At 39.3% G+C, this 26,859-nt stretch overlaps 2 protein-coding genes and 1 pseudogene across 6 annotated transcripts in view; all 3 read left to right on the top strand.

Annotated features, from left to right (window-relative positions):
- Window positions 1-13,935: 13,935 nt before the first annotated feature.
- LOC125963665 (60S ribosomal protein L21-like) lies at window positions 13,936-15,815 on the top strand (annotated as a pseudogene).
- A 5,561-nt stretch (window positions 15,816-21,376) lies between these two features.
- Window positions 21,377-25,876, top strand: LOC125963473 (uncharacterized). The gene is made up of 3 exons (XM_049705856.1): window positions 21,377-21,444; window positions 24,627-24,990; window positions 25,116-25,876. Exons 1-3 carry the CDS (start codon window positions 21,377-21,379, stop codon window positions 25,785-25,787), a joined length of 1,104 nt encoding a protein of 367 aa, XP_049561813.1. The 3' UTR covers window positions 25,788-25,876.
- HECTD1 (HECT domain E3 ubiquitin protein ligase 1) overlaps window positions 25,511-26,859 on the top strand; it is a 90,016-nt gene continuing 88,667 nt past the window's right edge. For all 5 annotated transcript variants that reach the window (XM_033409913.2, XM_033409915.2, XM_033409912.2 and 2 more), the window contains exon 1: window positions 25,511-25,635. The gene's annotated coding sequence lies outside the window, so the exon portion shown is untranslated. The remainder of the gene's footprint in view (window positions 25,636-26,859) is intronic.

The raw sequence follows: 26,859 nt of genomic DNA, 5'->3' as shown, positions 1-26,859 counted from the left end.
TTGGATATGTACTGGCACAGGTGAAAATCAAGACACCAGAGGGCCTTCTACATTCCTCTCACAGGGTTCAGAACACACTACCCATATTGAATATTTTAAGAAGGAATTTTAGAAATGGCAAGTGCAGGAAGGACTATCTGACCTCCCCGCTTACCCCTGAAGCAGGTCATAAGACCCTCATGTGAAAGAAGCCCTCCCTATACTCAGAGGAAAGAAGCATCCTTATCTCTGAAGATGGAGGGACACCAAGAAGAATCCAGATGAATAGGCCTTGCTAGGCTTTCTCCAGTTCACTACCCTGAGCTCATATCCTTTTAGCCTATCATAGTTTTCCATGACTTTCCTCGCTTTAACAAACCTAGTATAAAAACTCTCAGGCTTAACTGTTTCTTCAGGTCTTCATTTCCTTATGAAGGATCCCATGTGATGAAAACTTACATAAAATAAATGTGTATGCTTTTCTCCTGTGAATCTGTCTTTGTCAGTTTAATACTCAGGCCCAGCCAGGGACCTTATGAGGGTCAAGACAAGTTTTTCCTCCTCTACACCTCCTACTTCTTTATCACTAAGAGTCTAATACATCCTGGTTAGATCTTTGATAATAATTCCATAACTTTATATGGTGTCAGGTGGTACTAAACTTTGTCTGGGAGGAAAAAATTTTCCTCTATCCTTCTAGGTTCTTTTGGCTGGTCAAAGAATTAAATTGACATGAGATAGATTAGCAGGAGAAAATCAAACAAAAGTTTAATAAAATGTATAAATGGGAGAGACCTAGGAGAACTGAGTAACTCATCAAAATGGCCAAATCTCTCACCTTAAATAGTATCCTCAGCTAAAGACAAAAGAGGATGCTGGGGGCAGTGATTTGGGACCTCAAAGGGGAGGAAGACAACAGACATGGAGATGGAAAAGGAAGTGTTTGGTAAACAAACGTTTGCTAGGCCATGCTAAGACAATGGGACAGAGAGGAGTTTTAACAAACAGGCTTTGCTAGGTTTCTCCCTGTCCACACACCTAGTTCATACTGTAGCTGTCTTAGGTAATAGCTCCCTTCCTGCATCAGGTCCTCCCTCTATCCATTCTTTTAGGCAGTTAGGGGGAAGGTCAAAGGTTCTTCTTGAGACTTTTCAGCCTTAAAAATAAACTGCCTAGGGCTTCCTTGGTGGCGCAGTGGTTAAGACTCCGCCTGCCAATGCAGGGGACACGGGTTCGAGCCCTGGTCTGGGAAGATCCCACATGCCGCAGAGCAACTAAGCCCATGTGCCACAACCACTGAGCCTGCGCTCTAGAGCCTGCACTCTAGAGCCTGCGTGCCACAACTACTGAGGCTGCGTGCCACAAATATTGAAGACCACGTGCCTAGAACCCATGCTCCGCAATGAGAAGCCCGTGCATCGCAATGAATAAGTAGCCCCTGCTGCCACAACTAGAGAAAAGCCCGCATGCAGCAACAAAGACCCAGTACAGCCAAAAATTAAATAAAATAAATAAATTTTTTAAAAAAATTAAAAAAAAATCAGCCTAAATGAATCCTCATGCCAATGAAACACAATTTGGCGTGGCAAATTTTGCTCCCCTACAAGTTATTGTGGAGATCATTTTGTAATGTATATAAATGTCAAACCACCATATTGTATACATGAAACTAATACTGTATGTCAACTATACTTCAATTAAAAAAAAAATAATTCCATGAGTTTATCATTAACAGAGAAGTTTGCTTTGTCCATAGCATTTCACCAAAATTCAAGTGTTGAGGAGAGGTGCCAGCTTCAGAATCAGAGTTAGTATTAGGAAGATCCTTAAGAAAGTTTATGGTTTGTGTATTCCACAACCTCTACTATTCTCTGTGGTTCAAATGCTATCTGGAGTTCAGAAGGATCTAGGCATAGGAGTGTGTGTGTGTGTGTGTGTGTGTGTGTGTGTGTGTGTGTGTATCTGTGTGTGTAGTCTAGCATGGAATAAAATTTCTTTCAGGTGAAAAAGCTACTCATTGTATTATCTTCTGCTTCTTTTCTCAGGAAAACTTTAAATATCTAAAACAGCTCCTATTTTCATATAGATCAGGATCTGCTTAGAAGCAAGATTTCCTTGTGAGTCAGAGGCAAAAGATTTAGTAAAGGATTTGAATGCCATTCTCTTCATGAAGAGGGTTAACCCTTATTGCTCTTTAACTTAAAATTTTTTGCTTTTAAAATTATATGTGTCTATTGTAGGAAATTTAGAAAAGTGTAAAATAAAGTAAAAATAACTCAGAATCTCAACACATGGAGAAAACAATCATGAATATTTTAGTATATATCATCCATTCTTTATCTACAAATATGTATAAACTTTTAAAAATTGGAATCAGAATTTATCTACTATTTTTAGTGCTTTCACTTATATCATTAGTGAGCAAAACATAATTTTTGATGCTCATTTAGTATTATTGTATCCTATGAATTAACTATAACATACTTAGTCGTTCTCTTGATTTTGGTTGTTTCAATTTTTCAATATTGTATAAAAAGCTGTTCTGAACATTCCTGTTCATCTTTATTGATGCCCTTATTTTTTCCCTTAGAATAAATGCCAGTGGAAGGATGACTGAATCAAAGGGTATGTATATTTGTAAGGGTTTTGAAACAAATTCGTCATCAAAGAGGGCATTCCCACAAATGATGTTCAAAAGTTCCCATTTCGGGACTGCCCTGGCAGTCCAGTGGTTAAGACTCCACGCTTTCACTAAAGGGGGTGTGGGTTCGATCCCTGGTGGGGGAACTAAGATTCCACATGTGGTGCAGCCAAAAAGAAAAAAAAGTTCGCATTTCATTGTGCTTACCCAGTGCTGAATATTTTTATCATTCTAAATCTCAAGCAATTTGATGGTAGAACAATAATATCTCATTGTTTTTATTTGAATTTCTTTAATTACTAGTGGATTTAAACATTGTTTTCACATTTGTAGGTCACTTTGATTTCTTATTTTGTTATTCTTCAATATTTTGTTTATGTTTTTATGTAGTTCAAAGTTATTATTTTCATTCATTTGCCATTATTGTTCTTTGTCGGCTTTTCGTTTGTTTGTTTTGTTTAGGAAAACTCCAACCTGGCAACAGATTCATATTCATCTATCATTTCTTCTGAGTATTCATATGATTTCTGTTTTTGAACCACATCTAGAATTCCCATTATAAGGTTAAATAAAGTGGAAAATCTTGCTTTATCCCAACTTTATCTGGTGTTTCATAGATCAGTATGATGTTTTGGTTATTGGTCTGAAATTCCTTAACTCCTAAATTATTACTTATCATTATATTATCATGTCCTCATAGTTACTCTCCATAAATATTACTGAGATCTGTTACATTTCTGTATTCTAGAGACAGAACTTAAACCAAAGTGCAGATCATCAAGTACACAAATAAACATTAAAAAGATATCTTGAATATGATATTCTGATTTAAGGTGTTATTTTAATAACCCTCATAAAATGCAAGATATGCATATAGTTTACTATTTGGTTCTTCCCCCTTATTCATATTGTTACTACTATTCTTATTTCTACAATTGAACATTCTTAGTATATTTGCAGCATATTTGACATTGTACCAATTAGCTCATCTCTACTTCATTTTCTCTGGGTTAAATATTATGTTCAAATTTTAAGAGGGTCTGAACATATTAAATATTGAAATGTGTAATATTCCTATTATCATTGCTGGGTTCTTAAATATGGCAAATTTATGACAGCATAGATAGAAAAACTAGATGAAAGAAGGCAGAGAAACTTTGTCAAATATCATGTAGTTTCAGCAGTAAGTATTTTAGTAATGATCATTTTCATAGAGCAATTAATTTTCAGCTAAAGGGAATTCCTTCACTGTTCCAGAAAGCAAATGTTCATTAACTAGGTTCTCAGGTTTAATTCTCAGAAGGGTTTTGCTTAGCAATATCTCAAGCTACATTGAGGGTGAATTTGAAGAATGGCAGTGTTTCCCATATTCCTTGTGATATTTCTTTCCTGACTCTGCTTAACTTTCTATATCTACCTTTATATCATTTCTCCAACTCTTGTCTTTTAGTTTTTGCTTTCAACAACTTATTTTCCCCCACTTCTCTTCTGGTTTTTTTTTGGCAGTACGTGGGCCTCACTGCTGTGGCCTCTCCCGTTGCAGAGCACAGGCTCCAGACGCGCAGGCTCAGCGGCCATGGCTCACGGGCCCAGCCGCTCCGCGGCATGTGGGATATTCCCGGACCGGGGCACGAACCTATGTCCCCTGCATCGGCAGGCGGACTCTCAACCACTGCGCCACCAGGGAAGCCCCACTTCTCTTCTTTATAAGTGCCTCCAGACTTGGTGAAACCATAAAGATTTCTGCTTCAAAGATTATTGTAGAACCAGTGCTATGCATGACAATGGTTACATGCAAAACAGTTTTGAGTATCAAGGTCACAGACAGGAGCAGTACTCAATACTGAGAAGAAAACAGAGTGTGCTTTGCACAAACTATAACTGAACCCTTGTCTTTGCTTCAGGCAAAATGCCTTCACGTGCTTCCCTCCTATATCTCATTCTTGCTCTTGGCCATGGTCAATGAAAATCTACGCTAATTTGCTATAAATAATTAAGGTGATTCCTAGACTTCTTTCTCTCATATTAAAACTTCTAATAGTAGTGGAGTAAAGAACTGGGTTTTTCCACTCTCATCCAGCAAAATACATCACAATGGGTTCCTACAGAAAGGACTGCTATGTGGTCACCCAACCCCACATCTCAGTGCTAAACAAATAGAAACACACTAGCGAATACCGGAATATTTACTAAAGCACTTTTCTTTGGTTGTAGCTCCTGATCTAGGGTAGTACTTCTCAATTTTGGGGTACTGAAAAGTCATCTGGGGTGCTTAATAAACTAGATTTCTGGACTCTAAATCTAGAGATTATGATTTGGTAGGTCTCAAGTGAATCCAGGAATCTCTGAATTTACTAAATATCTTAACTGATTCTGATGCAGGTGATCAGTAACACTAGTCTGGGGTTTTTCCTATTGACCTAAAAGCTAACCATACTTATTGGTTCTATTATTGGCCAATTATTTTCAAATTTTTTAGTTTCTCCATTTTCAAAACCGAGAAGATCAATCTGACCAATCTGATTGCTTGGGGTTAGGTAAAGTTGAACATAAATATGTTGGCATTTATTCCAGAAGACAGACACCAATATGTTGAACAAAAAGAACTGACTGGGGCTTCCCTGGTGGTGCAGTGGTTGAGAGTCCGCCTGCCGATGCAGGGGACACAGGTTCGTGCCCCGGTCCGGGAAGATCCCACGTGCCGCAGAGCGGCTGGGCCCGTGAGCCATGGCCGCTGAGCCTGCGTGTCCGGAGCCTGTGCTCCGCAATGGGAGAGGCCACAACAGTGAGAGGCCCGCGTACCGCAAAAAAAAAAAAGAACTGACTGCTTTAAATGAATGAGTGATTAAAATAACAACATACAAATGATATATTAAAACCAAAATAACTGGGAATGGAGAAAGGACTGGGAGGAGGGAGGGTAACCTTTATGTAAGTAAACCAGAATCATCTCTCTCTACGATAAAGGTTCTCAGTCCTAATCCATAATATCTTCATACTGCAGGGAGCTGTCACAGGGTGCACCTCCTTAGGAGGCAAATTTTTCTTTGGTCTGTGGGCCTGCCTTGACTACTGGGGTGTGTCAAGCCTGACAATTTCTGAAGGAGAAATGTAAGCCAATGCTCTACCAACATCAGAAACTAGCCCTGATAAACATGTAACCCCATTTACATTAATTATTAAATTCTCTTAGAAATTATCTAAGGAAAAATCTAAAATATAAAAAAATATATGTCATAAACAAAACATTTGGGCTAGTGGTTATTTTTGTAGGAGAGAAAGAGAACAGGATGCAACCAAACAGAAGCATACAGGTGGGCTTCTAAGTTACAGGCAATATTTTATTTCTTAAATTGGAAGTGGATACTCAGCGGTTCATTTTATTATTAACCTTTAAGCTGTTCATATATGCTTTATATAAATTTTGTATTTGATATAAATCACCTTAAATTTAAAAATACAAAAAAGCGTTGTATTTTAAATTATAGTCATTTCAGTGTTATTTATAATATCAGTAACAACAGCATAAAATGGAAGCAGCCTATTGTAATGGTTAAAGTGAACACTGGTTCATCCATACGCTGAATGGAATATTATTCAGTTATTTTAAACATGGTTATGCAGCACTATGGGGGGAAAAAAGCTTATGATAAGTTACCAAAAATTATGTGACAAAATCTTTTAACTGGATGATTACAACTCTGTAAAACAGTTCAAAGAATAAAAATGTATGCTACTATGATATCATGATTATTTTTAGTAAAAGGGATTATGAGCGTTTTCCCCCTTGCTTTTTCTAATTATCTTAGTGTGATCATGTTGTTTTTAATAATTAAACTTTCTATTACAAAGAAAAAAAGATTTCCCCAAAAAGCATTTTTTGGTTTCACTATAAATTAACATGACCAGAAATTACACTGGCTTCTAAGATTTTACACAGGGGAAAGTTTTCATGAAAAACAATAAAAAGTCAGAAAACGACATCTTTCCCTCAGATGTTTCTCAGCAGCCTCTCAGCCTCTGCACCTCAGAAAACAAATGCACTGTGCTAAGATTCAATTGTTTGCCAAGAGTTGAGCTGCCCCTCCTTTTTCCTATCATTGGCCAGCCTGCCTTTCCATCTCCAACAACCTCCAGTATCTTGGTCACACACACCTCACAGCAAGATGCTGACTAATCCTAAGACTAGGGCGGCTTATTAGGCAACCTTTCACACAGTGCCCATTGCTACTCATTGCACAATATATTTGACTGGGAATGATAAATGCCATGGTTTACATTTGACTCCAGTCACCCTGTCAGTGCCAGCAGCTTAAGTGTGTAAATATCACCCACTGCCTTTAGAAAGATGCTGACACTATGTTCCAGGCTCCCTAATGTTGTGTAACATGAGAGAGGGGAGCAGGGGTGAACCTATGAGGACCAATGAGAAGCAGATGAGGATATTAACCACCTTCTGCCTTATTTCTGAAAGAAATGAAAAGCCGGACACTTATGAGTTATAGCTACAAATAAACTTATTTTTAAGATTTAGAATTTAAGAACCTGAACAGGTAAACAAATCAATACTTTTCATATGCTTCTATTAATCCATAGATAAGAAGTAAATCTCTGAAGCAGGAACATTATATCAGTGACTAAAATAAGTCAAATGGGGAAAAGCAATTGCCGTATTATTTAAAATTCTGTCATAATTTTATCAATGTTACAATACAGAATGTATTTGACTGAAGAAACCACTATGAAGAGACGTTTCTGTGCTTTTTTTCTTGAGACTGCAAGCTCCTCTTAAAAAAACCCTGCAGCCATTCTCAGGTTAGGGGGAAAGAGAGGGAAAAAAAAACTCCAAATGAGAGGAGAATAAGGGTTTCAATTGTGATTTGTTCTGAGAATAAATATTATCTTACCCAGATCGTTAAGTCTGTGGGAATATGCAGCACACACAGTTCGGTCCATTTACTGAAGCTAGATTAGTTATTTTTAGCGTCTTCTATCTCCCATACGTACACAGTGTGACAGTAACGCTAATACAAAGGCCACGTGCAAATTTCGTTTGCTAACAAGATTCCAGACCACTAATGAAAGGACATGGGGTTCTTTAGCTAAAAAAACACGGATATCCACCTACACCTTCTTTTGAGTGTGAAAGAATAGCAAAATATATTTCTTTTTTATTTGGTTACAAAGAGTATGCTTTTAAATAGTGTAATAGAGTAAGGCAAAGGCTAGCTTCCCTTTGACAAGGTAGAATCATATGGAAAGTTATGCAATGGTTAGCAAGATTACACTCCAGTCAATCTAGTCCACATTTCCTCAAGACTAAGAAGGACAAAGGAAGTTCCTTAGAATAAGTATCTTTGTATAACGGGTCTGAATAATACTAGGAAACACTAACCAGATCATCTACTTTGACTTGTTCTTTCATTAATATTCAGAAATTACCATGGTCAGAACCTCATCAACTGACAAAACCTGAGTGTAGAAGGTGTTTCCAACTTGGACTTGTTTCCAACAGGAGCAAAAGGCCAAAACACCTTCTGCTTGATGAATCACCAAGAACTACCTTATTGTTCTAGGTGTAATTGGTATCCCTGCTAAAAATTCAATCCCAAATTAAATGTCTATGAGGAAGAATTTCACCTGTGGCCCCTAAGGAATTATTTTCAACCTCATTTTTACTGTTGTTTGAGTGGGGGCAAAGAAAATGACCAGAATAGATTTTACGGGTTATACTCTAAATGATGGTGATTCTGGCTCTGGCTTACTTCCAAGGTGAATATGATTATTTTCTTCCCTAAAAACAAATAAAACAAAAAACTGATAGGAAGAGTAGACCTCAGGAAACAGGAGACTAAGAAAACATATTAAATATACTCTTAAGATTCAGATATACTTTTTTTTCCCCCCCAAACTCACTTCAAATAGCTGGCTGACTCAAGTTTTCCTGATCCCTATGCTGGGCTATGACTGGATTTTTAAAATGAATTTAGCTAAGGAATAGGTATTTACAATACTGGGGAGTATTCATAAGATTATTATTTTATTTATATTTTCTTCATAGAAAATATAAGCAATTTGCAAGTTGAAGGATTTTTGTTTTTACAAAGCATATTGCAAATAGCAACAGATCATCTGAAGCAGTTTTCATAATTTTTTATTTATTCTCAGTCATTTTCTCTCTCTTGTTGGAATACTAGCCTATAATGTTATAAAGGTTTTGACCTTCTTTCTGTACATTAGCTGCTAGACTAGAATTACAAGAGAACTTCTCTCATCTGTGGTAGGACCTATACTTGGTAGAGTGGTACATTTAAAGTCAGCAGTCAAATACGGCCAAATGCTACTCTTTCCACTTCTGAGTTACGGAAATCGAAGCCCGGATAGTGACTAAATGGCTTAATCTGGATTAGAAAATCAGTCAATGGACTGAAAGCCATTAGTAGGTGACCAGACTCTTGATTCAAAACTCAGTCTTTCCACTAAACCACATTACTTTAGATAATTACAGTGAAAAACTATTGAGAGGGGAAAACAACTGAGGGAAACAGCAGATGTAACTGAATATTTTGAAAAATTTTAATAAGAGCCTAAAATAAGCCAATACATGATGTACAGAGCAATGGTAAAGGTAAATACATAGGTAAACATAAAAGATAGTATGAATGTATTTTTGTTTGTAACTCTTTTATTCTTGCAACTTATTTAAGAAACAACTGCATAAAGCAACGATTATAAAACTGAGTTGATGGGTATACGATATACAAAGTTGTAACTGTATGTCAATAATAGCACTTGGAGAAGGGAGGAAATAAAGCTATATGGAATAAAATTTTTGTATACTATTGAAATTCAGTTGGTATTAATCCAAACTTGGTTATTTTAAAATTAATACGTTAACTCTAGGGACTTCCCTGGTGGCCCAGTGGTAAAGAATCTGCCTTACAATGCAAGGGACGTGGGTTCGATCCCTGGTCAGGCGACTAAGATCCCACATGCTGCAGGGCAAATAAGCGCACACGCCACAACTACTGAGCTCGCGTGCCTAAGATAGGGAGCCCGCGTGCCGCAAACTACAGAGCCCACGCGATCTGGAACTGGCACGCCACAACTACAGAGCCTACACGCCCTGGAGCCTGCGTACCACAACTAGACAGAAGCCCATGTGCCTCAATGAAGATCCCGCATGCCTCAATGAAGATCCTGCATGTCGCAACTAAGACCTGATGCACCCCCCCAAAAAATAAAAATAAATAATAATAATAAACAAATCTTTTTTAAAAAAAGATGTTAACTCTAATCCTTAGCATAACCACTAAGAAAAGAACTCAGAAACATATAGTAAAAGAAACAACAAAGGAATTGAAATGATATACCAAAAAATAACTACTTAACAAAAAAGAAAGCAGTAATGGAGGAATAAAATAGACATAAAACACACAGAAAACAAATAACAAAATGGCAGATGTAAGAACTATGTTATCAATAATTACCTTAATTGTAAACAGACTAAACACTTCAATCAAAAGGCATAAATCTGCAGAATGGATAAAAAAATGATTCAACTATATGCTGTTTATAAAAGACAAACTGGATTCAAAAACACAAGTTGAAAGGAAAAGAATGCAAAAGTATATACACCATACAGAACAGTACTCAAAAGAGAGCTGGAGTGGCTATACTAATACCAGACAAAATAGATTTTAAGGGAATTCCCTGACAGTCTAGTGGTTAGGACTCTGCACTTTCATTGCCGAGGGCTCGGGTTCGATCCCTGATTGGGGAACTAAGATCCCACAAGCCACATGGCCCAAGAAAAAGTAGAGTTTAAGACAAAAATTGTTACTAGAGGCAAAGAAGGATATATTATAATGATAAATGGATCAGTCTGTTGGGAAGACATAACTATAAATATATATGCACCTAACAACAAAGTCCCAAAATACATGAAGTAAAAACTAATAAAACTGAAGGGAGACATAGATAGTTCAACAATAATAATTGATGACTTCACTACTCCACTTTCAATGATGACTAGAACAGCCAAACAGATGATCAGTAAGGAAAGAGAAGACTTGAACAATATTATAAACCAACTAGACCTAAGGGACATTCACCCAACTAAAACAGAATGCACATTCTTCTCAAGTATACATGGAAACATCTCCATGACTTAAAATAAGTACAAAACATGTACACTGAAAACTATAAAATATTACTGAAAGATTAAAGATGAACTAAACAAATGAAGATATCTCATATTTATAAATTGGGAAACATTATTAAAATGGCAATACTTCCCAAACTGATGTACATACCCAATGTAATCTCTATCAAAATCAGAGCTTGTTTATTTTTAAATTTTATATTTTTTTGGCTGCACCACACTGCTTGTGGGATCTTAGTTCCCCAACCAGGGATTGAACCCGGGCCCCCTGCAGTGGAAGCTCCAAGTCCTAACCATTGGACCACCAGGGAATTCCCATCAGAGCTTGTTTAGACATGGAAGCAACCTAAACGTCCATCAACAGATGAATGGATAAAGAAGATGTGGTACATATACACAATGGAATATTACTTAGACATAAAAAAAAATGCCATTTGAAGCAACATGGATGGACCTAGAGATTATCATACTAAGTGAAGTAAGTCAGACAGAAAGACAAATATCATATGATATTGCTTACATGCGGAATCTAAAAAAATGATACAAACGAACTTATTTATAAAACAGAAATAGAGTCACAGATGTAGAAGACAAACTTATGGCTACCAGGGGAGAAAAGCAGGGAGGGATAAATTGGGGGACTGGGATTGACATATACACACTACTATATATAAAGCAGATAACTGATAAGGACCTACTGAATAGCACAGGGAACTCTACTCAATATTCTGTAATGATCTATATGGGAAAAGAATCTAAAAAAGAGTGGATAGGGACTTCCCTGGTGGTCCAGTGGTTAAGACTTCGAGCTCCCAATGCAGGGGGCCTGGGTTTGATCCCTGGTCAGGGAACTAGATCCCACATGCCACAACTAAGAGCCCACATGCTGCAACTAAATGATCCTGCATGCCACAACTAAGTCCCAGAGCAGGCAAATAAATAAATATTAAAAAAAAGTAAACATAAGGGACTTCCCTGGCGGTGCAGTGGTTTAAGAATCCTCCTACCAATGCAGGTGACACGGGTTTGATCTCTGGTCCGGGAAGATCCCACATGCCGCGGAGCAACTAAGCCCGTGCGCCACAACTACTGAGCCTGTGCTCTAGAGCCCGCAAGCCACAACTACTGAGCCTGCGTGCCACAGCGTGCCCCAACTACTGGAGCCCGCGCGCCTAGAGCCCATGCTCTGCAACAAGGGAAGCCACCGCAATGAGAGGCCTGCGCAGTGCAACGCAGAGCAGCTGCCACTTGCCACAACTATAGAAAGCCCACGCACAGCAACAAACACCCAACGCGGCCAAAAAAAAATTAAAAAAAAATAAAGATAAATAAATATCTAAAAAAACATTAAAAAAAGTGGATATGTGTATATGTATAAATGATTTACTTTGCTGTACAGGAGAAACTAATACAACATTGTAAATCAACTATACCCCAATAAAAATTTAAAAAATAAAAGTCAGGGGCTTCCCTGGTGGCGCAGTGGTTGGGGGTCCGCCTGCCGATGAGGGGGACACGGGTTCGTGCCCCAGTCTGGGAGGATACCACGTGCCGCGGAGCGGCTGGGCCCGTGAGCCATGGCCGCTGGGCCTGTGCGTCCGGAGCCTGTGCTCTGCAGCGGGAGAGGCCATAGCAGTGAGAGGCCCGTGTACCACAAAAAATAAATAAATAAATAAAATAAAATAAAATAAAAGTCAGACACCAATCTCAAAAAAAAAATTCAGAGCTTCTTTTTTTTTTTTTTTACAATTGACAAGCTGACCTTAAAATTCATATGGAAATGCAAACAACCCAGAATAGCCAAAATGATCTTGAAAAAGAACAACATTGAAGACTTCACACTTCATTGATTTCAAAACTACAAAGCTACAGTAAGCAACTCAGGGTGGTGCTGGAATAAGGACAGAAATTCAGATCAATGAAACATAATTGAGAGTCCAGATAAACCTTTACACTCATGGTAAGTTGATTTTCAACAAAGGTGCCAAGGCGAGTCATGGGAAATTAACAGTCTTTTCAACAAATAGTGCTGAGACAATTGGATATTCATGTGCAAATAAGAATAAAGTTGGACTCCCACCTCACAACATATACAAAAATTAATTTAGAATAAATGATAAACCTAAATGTAAGAGCTTAAATTATAAAACTTTTAGAAGAAAACATAAATGTAAATATCCACGATCTTGAATTAAGCAATGGTTTCTTAGATTCTGAAAGCACACGTGACAAAAGAAAAAAATAGATAAATTGGACTTCATAAAAATTTTAAACTTTTGTGCTTCACAAAACACCATCCAGAAACTGAGGGACTTCCCTGGTGGGGTAGTGGTTAAGAATCCGCCTGCCAATGCAGGGGACATGGGTTTGAGCCCTGGTCCAGGAAGATCCCATATGCCGCAGAGCAACTCAGCCTGTGCACCACAACTGCTGAGCCTGTCCTCTGGAGCCCGAGAGCCACAACTACTGAGCCCACGCACCACAACTACTGAAGCCCACGTGCCTAGAGCCCGTGCTCCGCAACAAGAGAAGACCCTACAATGAGAAGCCTGTGCACCGCAATGAAGAGTAGCCCCCACTTGACTCAACTAGAGAAAGCCCACGCGCAGCAACAAAGACCCAACGCAACCAAAAATAAATAAATTAATAAAAAAAAAAATTGGGCTTCCCTCGTGGCGCAGTGGTTGGGAGTCCACCTGCTGATGCAGGGGACACGGGTTCGTGCCCCGGTCCGGGAGGATCCCGCGTGCCATGGAGCGGCTGGGCCCGTGAGCCATGGCCGCTGGGCCTGCGCGTCCGGAGCCTGTGCTTCCCGGCGGGAGGGGCCACAACGGTGATAGGCCCGCGTACCGCAAAAAAAATAAAAATGAAAAAAATAACTGAAAAGGTGGGACTTCCCTGGTGGCGCAGTGGTTAAGAACCTGCCTGCCAATGCAAGGGACACGGGTTTGGTACAACTACTGGGCCCAAGAGCCACAACTACTGAAACCCATGTGCCTAGACCCCCTGCTCCGCGACAGGAGAAGTCACCGCAATGAGAAGCCCGCGCACGGAAACGAAGAGTAGCCTCTGCTCGCTGCAACTAGGGAAAGCCCACACGCAGCAATGAAGACCCAACACAGCCAAAAAATAAAAGAAACTGAAAAAAAAAAAAAAAGAAACTGAAAAGGCAACACACAGGATTGGAGACTATATTTGCAAATTATATCTGACAAGGGACTTATATCCAGAATATTTAAAGAACTCGTAACTCAACAATGAAAAAACCCAATCTTAAAATGCATGAAGAATCTGAACAGATTTTTTTCCAAAGAAGGCATATGAAGAGCCAATAAGCACATAAAAAATGCTCAACATCATTAGTCATTAGGAAAATGCACATAAAAATCACAATGAGATACTACTTCACACTCACTAGGATGGCTATTATTAAAAAAGACACTTTTGGCTGGAACTGCCATCTTCCAGTCATTCACCAAAATGACGAACACAAATGGAAAGAAGAGAAGCACCTTCTTTATGTTCTCTAGGCCTTTTCGAAAACATGTTGTTGGTCCTTTGGCCACATACATGCAAACCTACAAAAAAGGTGATATTGTAAACCTCAATGGAATGGGCACTATTCAAAGAGGAATGCCCCACAAATGTTACCAAGGCAAAACTAGAAGAGTCTACTATATTACCCAGCATGCTGTTGGCATTGTTGTAAACAAACGAGTTAAGGGCAAGAATCTTGCCAAGAGAATTAACGTATATACTGAATGTATTAAACATTCTTAAGAGCCAAGATAGCTTCCTGAAACATGTGAAGGAAAATAATCAGAAAAAGAAGGAAGCCAAAGACAGTGGTACTTGGATTCAACTAAAGCACCAGCCTGTTTCACCCAGAGAAGCAAACTTTGTAAAAACCAATGGAAAGGAGCCTGAACTGCTGAAACACATTCCCTATGAATTCACGGCATGAAAGGTATAAAAAAAAAATAAAAGGCCTTGGGACTGTTATAAAAACCACTGAACTGTACACTTTAAAAGCATTAATTGTATATGAATTATATTTCCACAAAGCTACTATTAAAAGTATATATACATATATTTAATGTACACACATGTGTATATACAAAGTTTATATATTTAAATATATACGTATATGTATATATGATATATATGATGCACACATCAGAAAAATTGAATATAAAACTAAAGAAAGTGAATAATAAAAAAATCTTGAAATCATCTAATGATGATTTTCAAAGAAAAACTAGAACAGATATCATTTCCATGAAAGCTTGGTGGTTAATTTCCTTGGTCAAGGAGCTGCCTGCCTTAATCTCTAGATTACCTCAGCATATGCACATTCTCACATTAATAATACATATATACAGTCTGCAGGTATTATCAAGCCATTGGCATTTACCTAGTAAATCAAACATATTTCCTGGGCTCCAAGTTTATATTAAATTCTGATTTACCTTCCAAGGTGTTTTAGACAAGGATTCAGATAAGCTTTGGCAAATGACCTCGAGGGAAGTACTTTGGGTTTGAATGACCTAGATGGATTTTTCTGCTAAGGAGCTTTACTTGAATAACTGCTCACCTTTTTAACTCATCTGCTATGGCAGACACACTGATCTCTGAAAGTATAAGTTTAATCCTTAAGGCTGAAGGAAAGCAGCTAGTTTTCCTAGCTCAGATAATCAAAGTCTGGCCCTCAGGCTTCTTTAGTTAGCTGATAAAAAGGATAAAACGGACTCCTTGAATAACACATGAGCTGCGATGGTGTTGGGTAGATGAATTTTGGACTCTGGTGATGTAAGAAGTCCAAGAAAAGGGCTTAAAACTTGTTTACTGTCATTAATTTCATATTATTTAATACAATCACAATATATAATGTGTATGATTTTGTGTATGTATATATTTCTGTATAGGAAAAAAGGTCATGGAAGTGTTATCAAAATGTTAATAATAATGACCTCAAGGTGGTAGGTGATTATTATTGTTTTTTCTTTTTATTCTATTGGACTTCCCAAGTTTTACACTGTATATATGTATTACATTAAAAAATGTTTTTAATTGCAAAAGTGATTGTAAAAGAAATTCAAACACTAAAAAGAAATATAAAATAAAAATCGAAGTGCTCTCTCTTATTCCCTTTTTTCTGATTCACTTTTCAGAGGAAACCATTTAATAGTTTGATGTATCATTCATTCATTCATTTAGGTCACACTGCGCAGCATGCCAGATCTTAGTTCCCCAACCAGGAATCAAAACCTTGGCCCCCTGCAGCAGAAGCTCAGATTCTTAACCAGTGGACCACCAGAGAAGTCCCTCTTACGTTATGTTTATTCATATTATATATAGAATTTAAAAATGGGATCTTAATGTTTATGATTCTGTAACTTTCTATTCTAATTTTAAATATTTTTCATTTTTCTAAGTCAATCTCCTTTTAAACATCTGCACAGGTTAAATGAATCTGGGCAGATTTGTTCACTTTGCTATTGATGGGACATGTAGGCAGTTTCCAATATTCAGTAAGTATAAAAATGCTGCAGTAAATATCCTGGTGTATTTATTTTTCTGCACTCGTGCTATAATTTCTATATGCTTAATGCCTCAAGGTGTATTTCTTTTTATCATGGTGTGTGTGTGTTGGGGGGGTTCATTTAGCCCAGTGAGAGAGAGAGAGCTTCTGCAGCCAGGCTTTCTGGATTCAAAATCCACCTTTGTTGTTTACCAGCTGTGTGATCTTACAGATTACTTAACTTTTATAGGCCTTCATTTCCCCATCTGTAAAATGGAGAAAATAACATTATCTCCCTTGTAGGGTTGTGAGGAGGATTAAATGAGTTAGTAATTACAAAGCACTTAAAAGGGTGCCTACACATAGTAAGCTCTGTATAAGTGTTTGTAAGTTAATTTTAAAAATATCTGTTCCTTTCATTATCCCCTATAATGTTACCTCTTTAATTTATTATATAACAAAAACATAAGAATAAACTTACTTGAACTATATTGAGTTTTAAAAAGCTTAAGTAAATAACTATAGCACTCTCTCCATAGATAAAAGGTTAAATGATGCTGTAACTTAAAATTAAGAAACATTTCCATAAGATTATCTCAAAATGTCAGTATTGCTTCTTTTATCCTCTTAGACCTCCCATATATTTTTAAAAAATCATTTTTATTATGAGATTTTCAAATACACACAAAACTACAGACACTAGTATAATGAACCCCCATGTACTTATTACCCAGATTCAATAGTTATCCCCAGTGCATGGCCAATTATGTTTCATCTGTACTCTACCCACTATCCCCTCAAACTATTTTGTAGCAAATCCTAGTCATCATATCATTTTATCTGTAAATATTTTAGTATGCTTCTCTAAGCAATAAGGACTGGTTTTTTTTTTTGGTAATATAACCATTATATCATTATCACACATTAAAAACAATTAACAATAATCCCTTAATAGCAAATATATAGGAGAAACTTCAAATTTATACAATTATTATATGTTTTTCCCCAACACACTTTTTAAAATATCTAATAAGAAAATATAATTATTTATTTATTTATTTATTTATTTATTTTTTTTTTTCCTTTTTTTTTTTTGGGTACGCGGGCCTCTCACTGTTGTGGCCTCTCCCGTCACGGAGCACAGGCTCCGGACGCGCAGGCTCAGCGGCCATGGCTCAGCTGCTCCGCGGCATGTGGGATCCTCCCGGACCGGGACACAAACCTGCGTCCCCTGCATCGGCAGGCGGACTCCCAACCACTGCACCACCAGGGAAGCCCCCTATAATTCTTTTTTAAAAATTAATTTATTAATTTATTTTTTTTGGCTGTTTTGTGTATTCGTTGCTGTGTGTGGGCTTTCTCTAGTTGTGGTGAGCGGGGGCTACTCTTCGTTGCAGTGCACGGGCTTCTTATTGCAGTGGCTTCTCTTGTTGCAGAGCACGAGCTCTAGGCACGTGGGCTTCAGTAGTTGTGGCGCACAGGCTCAGCAGTTGTGGTATGTGGGCTCTAGAGTGCAGGCTCAGTAGTTGTGGCTCAAGGGCTTAGTCACTCTGAGGCATATGGGATCTTCCTGGACTAGGGATCGAACCCATGTTCCATGCATTGGCAGGAGGATTCTTAACCACTGCGCCACCAGGGAAGTCCCAGAAAATAGACTTCTTTACAGAACTTAGGTTCTTGAAAGTCTTCTATTGAATGAATTTTCATAAATCAGATCCTACTTTTCCTTTAACTAAGTTATAAAGTACTTATTATGCACCTGAGCATGCTAATGAAGAGTAACAACCTTTTCTTTTAGCCTTGGAGAAAGAACAACTAACTAGGAACATAAATCACACAACTTTTACAACTATTATTTGTTTTCTGTCTTCATTACCAAGGGACATATGATGGATAGACTGAATCTTGTAAAAAATTGTCAAAATTTTAGAATATATTTATAAATACATCATTTTTGAAATCTTTAGAAAAGAAGGATGATTCCTAGAAGACAGCAATACTAAGAATTAGTCATCTCAAGCTAAACTTACTATCTTATTTTTTTAACTTTCAATTTTGAAATAAGTTCAAACACAAAAAAATTGCAAAAAAAAATAAAAAGACTTCCTACATATATACTTTACCCAACTTCCCCAAATGTTATTATTGGGATGTCATAGTTGAAATAAGTGGATTTCAAGAAGGCAATTGACAACATTTCCTTTAAAATCTTGGATACAAATATGTTCATTCTGTACTACAAGACTCAATTTTGGTTTTCATTTTCTTAGTATTGTCACTTTTTAAAAAAAAAGTATGTTAAAATTCTTATTGCTAAGAAGGATGTAAGTGGGTCAGGTGATAAATACTGTTAGGTAAAGTCATAGTTACCTGAACAACTACATCAAGAGAATGTTACTTAATGCATAAAAAACTGCTTGGTGAAAGGTTTGTGACACACCAGTGCCTTTGCTTTGGCCAAGTTCTGTCGCACCTTTATCTAATCAACTACTAACAAAGAATTTGGAAGGATGGCTGATACATTTCACTACCCAATTGGGATTCAAAGAGATTGCCACAGGATGCAGTACTGATGCAGAATCAACAAGACGAAATTTAATAAGTCTAAACATTAAGGACAAAAATATTAACCACTAAATTAAAAGACTGAAGAAAAGCTGGCTTGGCAGTTCAGGTAGCAAGAAGTAAGGGCTTTAGTTTACTGCAGACTCTGTATGAGCCTAAAGAGTGATGTGACTACCACCCTCCCAACCCAATGCAACAGAAGACTTCTCCTCGTCCTGGTCTGACCACCTTTAAAGCACAGTTTTAGACTTAGGAATAAGTTAAAGAATTTTAGGAGAAACTGGACCATGACCAAGGAGGGTAAAGCTGTTGAAGGAACTAGACTTACTTTGCCTGGAGAAAAAAGGACGTGGAATCATGACTGCTGTCTTTAATTGTGGTGACCTGTCCCATGGAAGAGGGAGCAGACCTAGCATGCCATATTAGAGAGCACAACTAATAATGTAATTAATATTAATAGCTGGCACTTTTGAGTGTTTAATATGTGGTAGGCATTTACATGCATTATCTTGTTTATATATTTATTCTATGAGGGGTTAGTTTCTATTATTATCTTAGGCTTATAGATTAGGAAAACAAAACTCAGGCCAAGGCAACATAGTACATCAAAGTAGCTAATGTCCATAATGAATTAATACTTGTAATATATTTAGAAGAGTGTCAGGACATGATAAGTGCCTAAGAAAATTAAGCAGCAATAATAATAATGATAGTGTCATTATAATTATATTTAAATATTATTATTATTGTATTGACTTAGGTCAGTGGTTCTCAACCTTGGCTACACATTAGAATGACTTTAAAAAATACTGATGTCCGAGGACTTCCTTGGTGGTCCAGTGGGTAAGACTCCGCACTCCCAATGCAGGGGGCCTGGGTTTGATTCCTGGTCAGGGAACTAGATCCCGCATACATGCCGTAACTAAGATGTCTGCATGCCGCAACAAAGATCCCACAAGCCGCAACTAAGACCCAGTGCAGCCAAAATAAATAAATAAATAAACATTTTTTAAAAAAATACTGATATCCGGATTCTACCTTCAGAGATCCTGACTGAAGGGGTCTGAGATATGACCTGATCGTCTGACATTTTAAAAGTTCCCCAGGTGAAGAAAACATTCACAAAGACACATCTGATAAAGACTACTATCAGAATATACAAAGAACACTTACAGTTCAACAAGAAAATGAACAATATGCTTAAAAAATGGGCAACAGATCTGAACAGACACCTCATCAAAGAAGATATACAGGTAGCAAATAAGTATATGAAAAGATGCTCCATATCACAAGCCATTAGGGAATTGAAAATTAAAACAATAATATGATACCACTACACACCTATTAGAATGGGCAAAATCCAAAACACTGACAATAGCAAATGCTGACGAGAATGTTGGGCAACAGGAACTCTCATTCACTGCTTATGGAAATCAAAATGGGGGGGAATTCCCTGGAGGTCCAGTGGTTAGGACTTGGCGCTCTTGATCCCTGGTCAGGGAACTAAGATCCCACAAGCTATGCAGCTCAGCAAAAAAAAAAAAAAAAAAGAAAAAAGAAATGCAAAATGGTATAGCTACTTTGGAAGACAGTTTGGCAGTTTCTTACAAAAGTAAACATATTCTTGGGCTTCCCTGGTGGCGCAGTGGTTGAGAGTCCGCCTGCCGATGCAGGGGACATGGGTTCATGCCCCAGTCTGGGAAGATCCCACATGCCGCAGAGCAGCTAGTCCCGTGAGCCATGGCCGCTGAGTCTGCGCGTCCGGAGCCTGTGCTCCGCAACGGGAGAGGCCACAACAGTGAGGGGCCCGCGTACCGAAAAATAAATAAATACATAAATAAAATAAAAAGTAAACATATTCTTGTGGGAGGGAGGGAGAATTAGATGAAGGTAGTCAAAAGGTACAAACTTCCAGTTAAAAGAAAAATATGTACTAGGGATGTCATTTATGACATGATAACAATAATTAACACTGCTGAACGTTATAAATGAAAGTTGTTAAGAGTAAATCCTAAGAGTTCTCATCACAAGGAAAAAATAATTTTTTAATCTATTTCTTTAATGTGGTATCTATATGAGATGATGGATGATCACTAAACCTACTGTGGTAATCATTTCATGACATATGTGAGTCAAATAATTATGTTGTACATCTTAAGCTTATACAGTGCAGTATGTCAATTATATCTCAGTAAAACTGGAAGGAAAACAAACAAACAAACATATTCTTACCATACAATCCAGAAATTATGGTCCTTAGAATTCATCCAAATGAGTTGAAAACTTATGTCCATGTAAAAATTTGCACCTGGATGTTTACAGAAGCTTATTTTTATTGCCAAAACTTGGAAGCATCCAAGATGTCCTTCAGTAGGTAGATGGATAAATAAACTTTGGTACATCCGGACAACATAATATTATTCAGCCCTAAAAAGAAATGAGCTATTAAGCCATGAAAAGACATGAAAGAACATTAAATGCATATTACTAAGTGAAAGAAACCGACATGAAAAGGCTATATACTATACGATTTCAACTGTATAACATTCTGGATAAGGTAAAACAACAGACAAGGTAAAAAGATTAGTGGTTGCTAGGAGCTAGGGGTGAATGGGATGAATACATAGAGCACAGGTGATTTTTAGGCCTGTGAAACTATTCTATAATGATGGATATGTGTGATGACATATTTGTCAAAATCCGTAGACTATACAACACCAAAAGTGAACTCTAATGTGAACTATGGACTTTGAGTGATAATGATGTGTCAACCTAGGTTCGTTAATTGTAACAAATGTACTATCCTGTGGGGGATTTTGACAGTTGTGCATGTATAGGGGCAGGAGGTGTATGGGAATTCTCTGTATTTTCGGCTCAACTTTACTGCGAACCTAAACTGCTCTAAAAAAATAGTCTATTAAAAAAAAAAAGTGCCCCAAATGACTCTTATGTGCAGCTAAGGTTGAAAATTACTGGTCTAGGTTCTTTGCATACGCAATCTCCTTCAACTCTTCTAATGTTCATCTAATTATGTAGCTGTTGTCATCCTTTTTTACATATGAGGAAACTGAGGTTTGGAGGGATCAAATAATTTATCCAAGTTCACCCAGGTAGTAAAATGGGAACAGGGTTTCAGATATTGGTCGGCCAGCTTCTACCACACCACTTTTTAATAATTGGAGCTAATAGATTGGGGTAAAATGCATTGCCTCATGAAATAATCATTTCCCAACACTGGAAATATCATAGAAAAGGCTGGATAACAAGTCAGAGATGGCACAGACAAATTACTACATTTTTTTTTTCAATACGAGGGAAGACAGAGTAGGTTATCTTTAACATTCCTTCAGACTCTTAAGAGCCAGAAGAGTTGAAGGCCTGGGTTTCAGAACGCGACCGGTCCCTGAGGAGCTATGAGACCCTGAGCAAGTCACCTAACTTCTCTGAGCTTTTCCTCTTATATAAAGATAATACCAAAAATAATAATAATAATAATACCTACGCTGTTAGATCATTTTTATATATATAATAAAATTATATATGAGGATTAAATAATAATATATGTAAAAGTCTCTTGCTAACTGTAAAGCTTCATAGAAATGAATTTTAACTTTAAGGTGTTTAATCATCCTAAAACCTGGTTTGCATTACCGCACTCCTTTGTTTAAAATGTCCAAAAGCTCCCCATCACCCAAAGAACAACACTGTTCACCCAATGTTCAGACTCCTTAGCACAAGACCCTTAGCTAATTGATTCCAATTAACCTCAATGTTCTCTTCCAGCCACTACCTCCACCCTAGGTTCCAGCCAAATTAATTTCCTACTCTTCCAAAATGACTGATTACATTCTTTCATATTCAGAGCCTCTCAGAAATTGAGGAAAGCCACAGACATCCCCATTTCCAGTTAAAAGTTCAAGAAATGCCCAGACATTTTTTGTAGTGTATTTGAAATGTTTACAGCTAACAATGCTTTCGATACATAAAAAACTTAGTGTCATATAACTGTGTTACTCATAAGATTTATTTTAAAAATTACTTCATTGTAACGCCAATCAGTGGGATAAGAGTTTAAATTTGAATGAACGTCTTCCTTTTTGATCTTGTTGAACGGTTCCAGCTGTGTATATACTGAAGATCCTTCATGAAAGTGGGGCCTATACCAAAAGGCAGCCTGTTCCCTCTCCTCCCCCAAGAGGAGTCCTCTCCACATCTCTATGACTCTCCACGTGGTCTTCGTAATGTTTGGCCAGCTCCAAACATGGTTCACACATTATTTTTGAAGCCTTCCAAGATATCATTACCTCCTTGATGGTCCCAGTGTACCTGACAATATTACGTAATAAGTATGATCATGGAGCCAGACACAGTGGATGTGAATACATCTACCTTCCTCTAGACTTTTATAGTTTATTGAAGATGAGGTCTGTGACTTACTCACTGTACCTTACACTGCCTGGCACATAGCAATTCTTAAAGTTCATTATTCTTAGATTTTGACATAAAGGTGAAATATTAACATGTAAATATATCCTGGTTTCTTGGGACATATATTCAAGCACGGTCAGTTGCCTTCATCTGGGTCTCCTGTTTTCTGCAGGGCTTTATTCCTTTCCTTTAATGCTCTTTTTCCAGGATCTCATTTCAATTAAAAAATGATTCAATAATAAAATCACAAAAAAGGTCAGCATTTTTGGATAAGGTTTCTTTAAAGTATACTACAGCCATTAATTTTCCAGGTAGGAAGTGGGTGGTATAAATAGAGATGGTGAGGGAATAAAGGAAACTATACCTTTATATAATTATTTCAATTCTGATCTATTTTTTAAAAAAGTATTTTAAAGATTTCTTCTCCATTCTTATTGCCAAAAACTAGGCCCTTTCTCTCTCCACTACTGTAGGATTTTAGCAATCTCCCAGTTAATCTCCTTGTCTAGGTAGCTCCTTTTAGCCATTCTGGACACTCTTGCCAGACTTTTATAATTTTTCCAGTCAATGTTCTAGTCCAGAACTTGTTAGCTTCCTCAACCCAAATTCTGCATCCCACATATTTAAGTCCCCGCTTACTTTAGCTCCTATCTTCTGTATCGTTGCTTAATGCTGGTTTTTGCTTGGGGCACAGGTCCTCTTTCCTTTGTTTCAGAACAGATCAGGCTTTGCCTGTATTCTTACTCCTCCCTTGAAGTGTTCACATTCTACCCATTCTTCAAGTCCAAAAGGAATGCCACTTCCTCCTTGAAGATTTTCCTGGCAGCTCCAAGTCACATTCATAGCTCACAAATAATTATTCTCATGTGCTGTACTTGGGACAAGATAGTGGAATCCTCCACTCTTTTCTCTTAATTTGACCTATTAACAGGAGACCTGGGAACACTTACCTGCTACAATGGGACATGTACCTATAGATATCTGAGGTGCAAATCTATAATTTCCAAAATACTAGTTCTTCAAGCATATGTAGCAGCTTCTCTGATTGCTTAAAGGAACACGACTCAAATACTATCATGTAATACTCATTTTCGTTTAAAATATGAAAAAGTGATAGTACAGTGGGTGTACGGGGCATGGGTTTACTTATCTCACAAACCAATGGATTCATTTCTTGATTTAAAAAAAAGCTATATTCACATTTCCAATTAATTACATCCTAAATATCTCCAAGCACGTCCCATAAGCAGGCATATTTTGTTTTCAACGCGTGTGAAATAAAACGTTTGAAGGTAATAATAATGGACATATTGGAGACTACAACGCAGAGAAGAACTCAAAAGCACACTCGAGGAGCTGCTTCTACTGGGGACGGCACTGGGCCTGATTCACGCTTTTGGGAGCCGCAGTGCTCTCTCTCATCTGTACAATGGAGAGGATACTCGACAATATTTACCTCCCAGGGTGGTGGTGAAAGTTTTCCTTTCTGGTGAACTGCCGGGCGGTTTGCCTACCGAATGGAGGCGCTTTTCTTCCCCCGACGCACTTCCGTGCGCGAGGAGGGATGACCAGCCGAGAGGAGGGGAAGCTCGTGGCGGAGGTCGCCTGGGCCGCAGCTTTCACGGGCGGCGTCGGGGCCTTCAGCTGGAGCACGTCAAATGTGTACACACCGTGGTGCAAAACACGCTGAGCGTGCGTGCACCCGTGTGCGCGGGGTGCTGGGAGTGCGCTCGGATTGACAGCGAAGCGTGAAGGCGCAGGGCGTACGACAGAAAAGCGACAGCCGACGAGGTCGAAGGAGTCCGAGGCCCCGGTAGCGGCGACGACGCGTCCGGTCGCCCGGCGCCCCGGCTAGGCGCCCCAGCGCTGTGGGCCGACTGGTCTCCGCAGCGCCCCACGTGGCGGCCGGCAGGGCCGAGCGGGGAGAGCATATTTGCTCCGCCTCCGCCGCGCACGGTTGCCCTCCGCAGTTTCCCCGCCCGGCTCTCACCCGACCCTCCACCCATCCCCCTCCCGGATCGCGATGGACGCTGTATCTCCCAGCCGCCGCCGCCGGCAGCACCACGCGGGGCTCTGAGCAGCTGCAGGGCCTGAGGAGACGCGTGCCGAAGACGGGACGTGAGCTGGCGGCCGCCGGTCTGGGGAACCTCTCGCTTCCCTGTCACCAGGTCCTGGCGGAGGAAGGGGAGGGACGAGACGCGGCTTTTCCTGTGCCGCCTGCCCGGCTCGACCTGCGCGGCCTGCAGCTTCCTGGGAACTCGAGGGCCGCGGCCGGGCCTTGCTCTGCCCGCGGCCTGCTTGGAGCTGGACCGGGGCGGTTTGGGACGACAGGCCCGGGTAAGAGCTTGAGGGAAGGGGAGGCGGGAGCGCTTTGGGCGGTCGGAAAGGCCAGGCGTGGTGCAGGCATCTGGGATGCACGGCCGCGGGCCGGGAGCGAGACCCCGGACCCTGGTGAGGTCGGCGGGGCTGCCGCCGACTCACCCGCTTAGCCCCTTTGTTCCCCTCCTCCGGCCCTGCCCGCGTAGGGACCCGGCTTCTCCGAGCTGGAGCTCATGGCTGGCCCCCCTTGTCCTTGAGAAGGGTTCGCCGCCCGGCGGGGCCAGGGACGTCCCGCCGGGCCTCGGAGTTACGGGCGCCGCTCCCGGGAGACCCATCGCCCTGCCCGCCCCGGCGGCCTCCTCTCAGGCAGAGAGGCTTGCTGCTCCTCCTCCCAAACTTCTCCTCCTCCTCGACACAGGTACCTAACTTAGCCGGGTTTGGTGCCGGAAAACCTGAGCGCGGTGCCTGCGCCGCCCGGTGCGGAGTCGGCTGGGCCCGGAGTGTTGGGTCATCCCTGCAGATCGCCGCCTTTGGGTGCCCAGCGGGACCTGCCGCTGGATTTATACACCTGCAGCTGGGTTACGTGGGACCCAAAGCTGTCCTTCCGTCAGGGCGCTTACGAGCTTTTGTAATGCTTATTGGGGCTGCTTCTCCGTTGTTGTTGCTGCTGTCGTTGTTGTTGTTTTTAATTAACTGCCTCATTCTGTGGGGCTGGGGAAGGAGGACCGTAGATTGGCCTATGTTCTGATCCGTAACGTGTTAGTCCATTGCACTTTTAGCATTTCTTTTTAAACTTTTAAGAACAGTTGTCAAGACTGCCAAAATTCCTAATAAAGTCTTTATTCATAGATAGATCTTGTATCTAATTATCATTTGTATTTGGACATCTTAAGAGCAGTAAATAAATTGAGAAGTCAGTAGAATTTATGAAATTGGAGGTAATTTTAAAGTAGAAACTTAATTTGGGGGGAATTGGATCAAAGTGCTTAGTCTCCTTAAAATACTGAATCTAACCCTTATCAGAAGATCGGTTTTGGGTGGAGGAAGGGGAAAGAAGTTTGCTGGAAAAAAAAAAAAGAACCTTTTTAGTAAGGTGTTGTTTGCTTTTTGGCGCAGACGTTAGTGATAAGCAGTAGTGGGATCCGAAGCTTGTTTGATTGTCTTTGACAAAGACGGCTCTGGTTTCCAGTTAAGCAGCAACCTAATCAGCTTATACTCTTGTGCAAAACTGGTTTTTATTTA

This window comes from Orcinus orca, chromosome 2 (genome assembly GCF_937001465.1).
Source record: "Orcinus orca chromosome 2, mOrcOrc1.1, whole genome shotgun sequence".
NCBI lineage: Eukaryota > Metazoa > Chordata > Mammalia > Artiodactyla > Delphinidae > Orcinus > Orcinus orca.
Note: the sequence above shows the minus strand (reverse complement) of the source record. Positions and strands in the feature narration are given on the sequence as shown.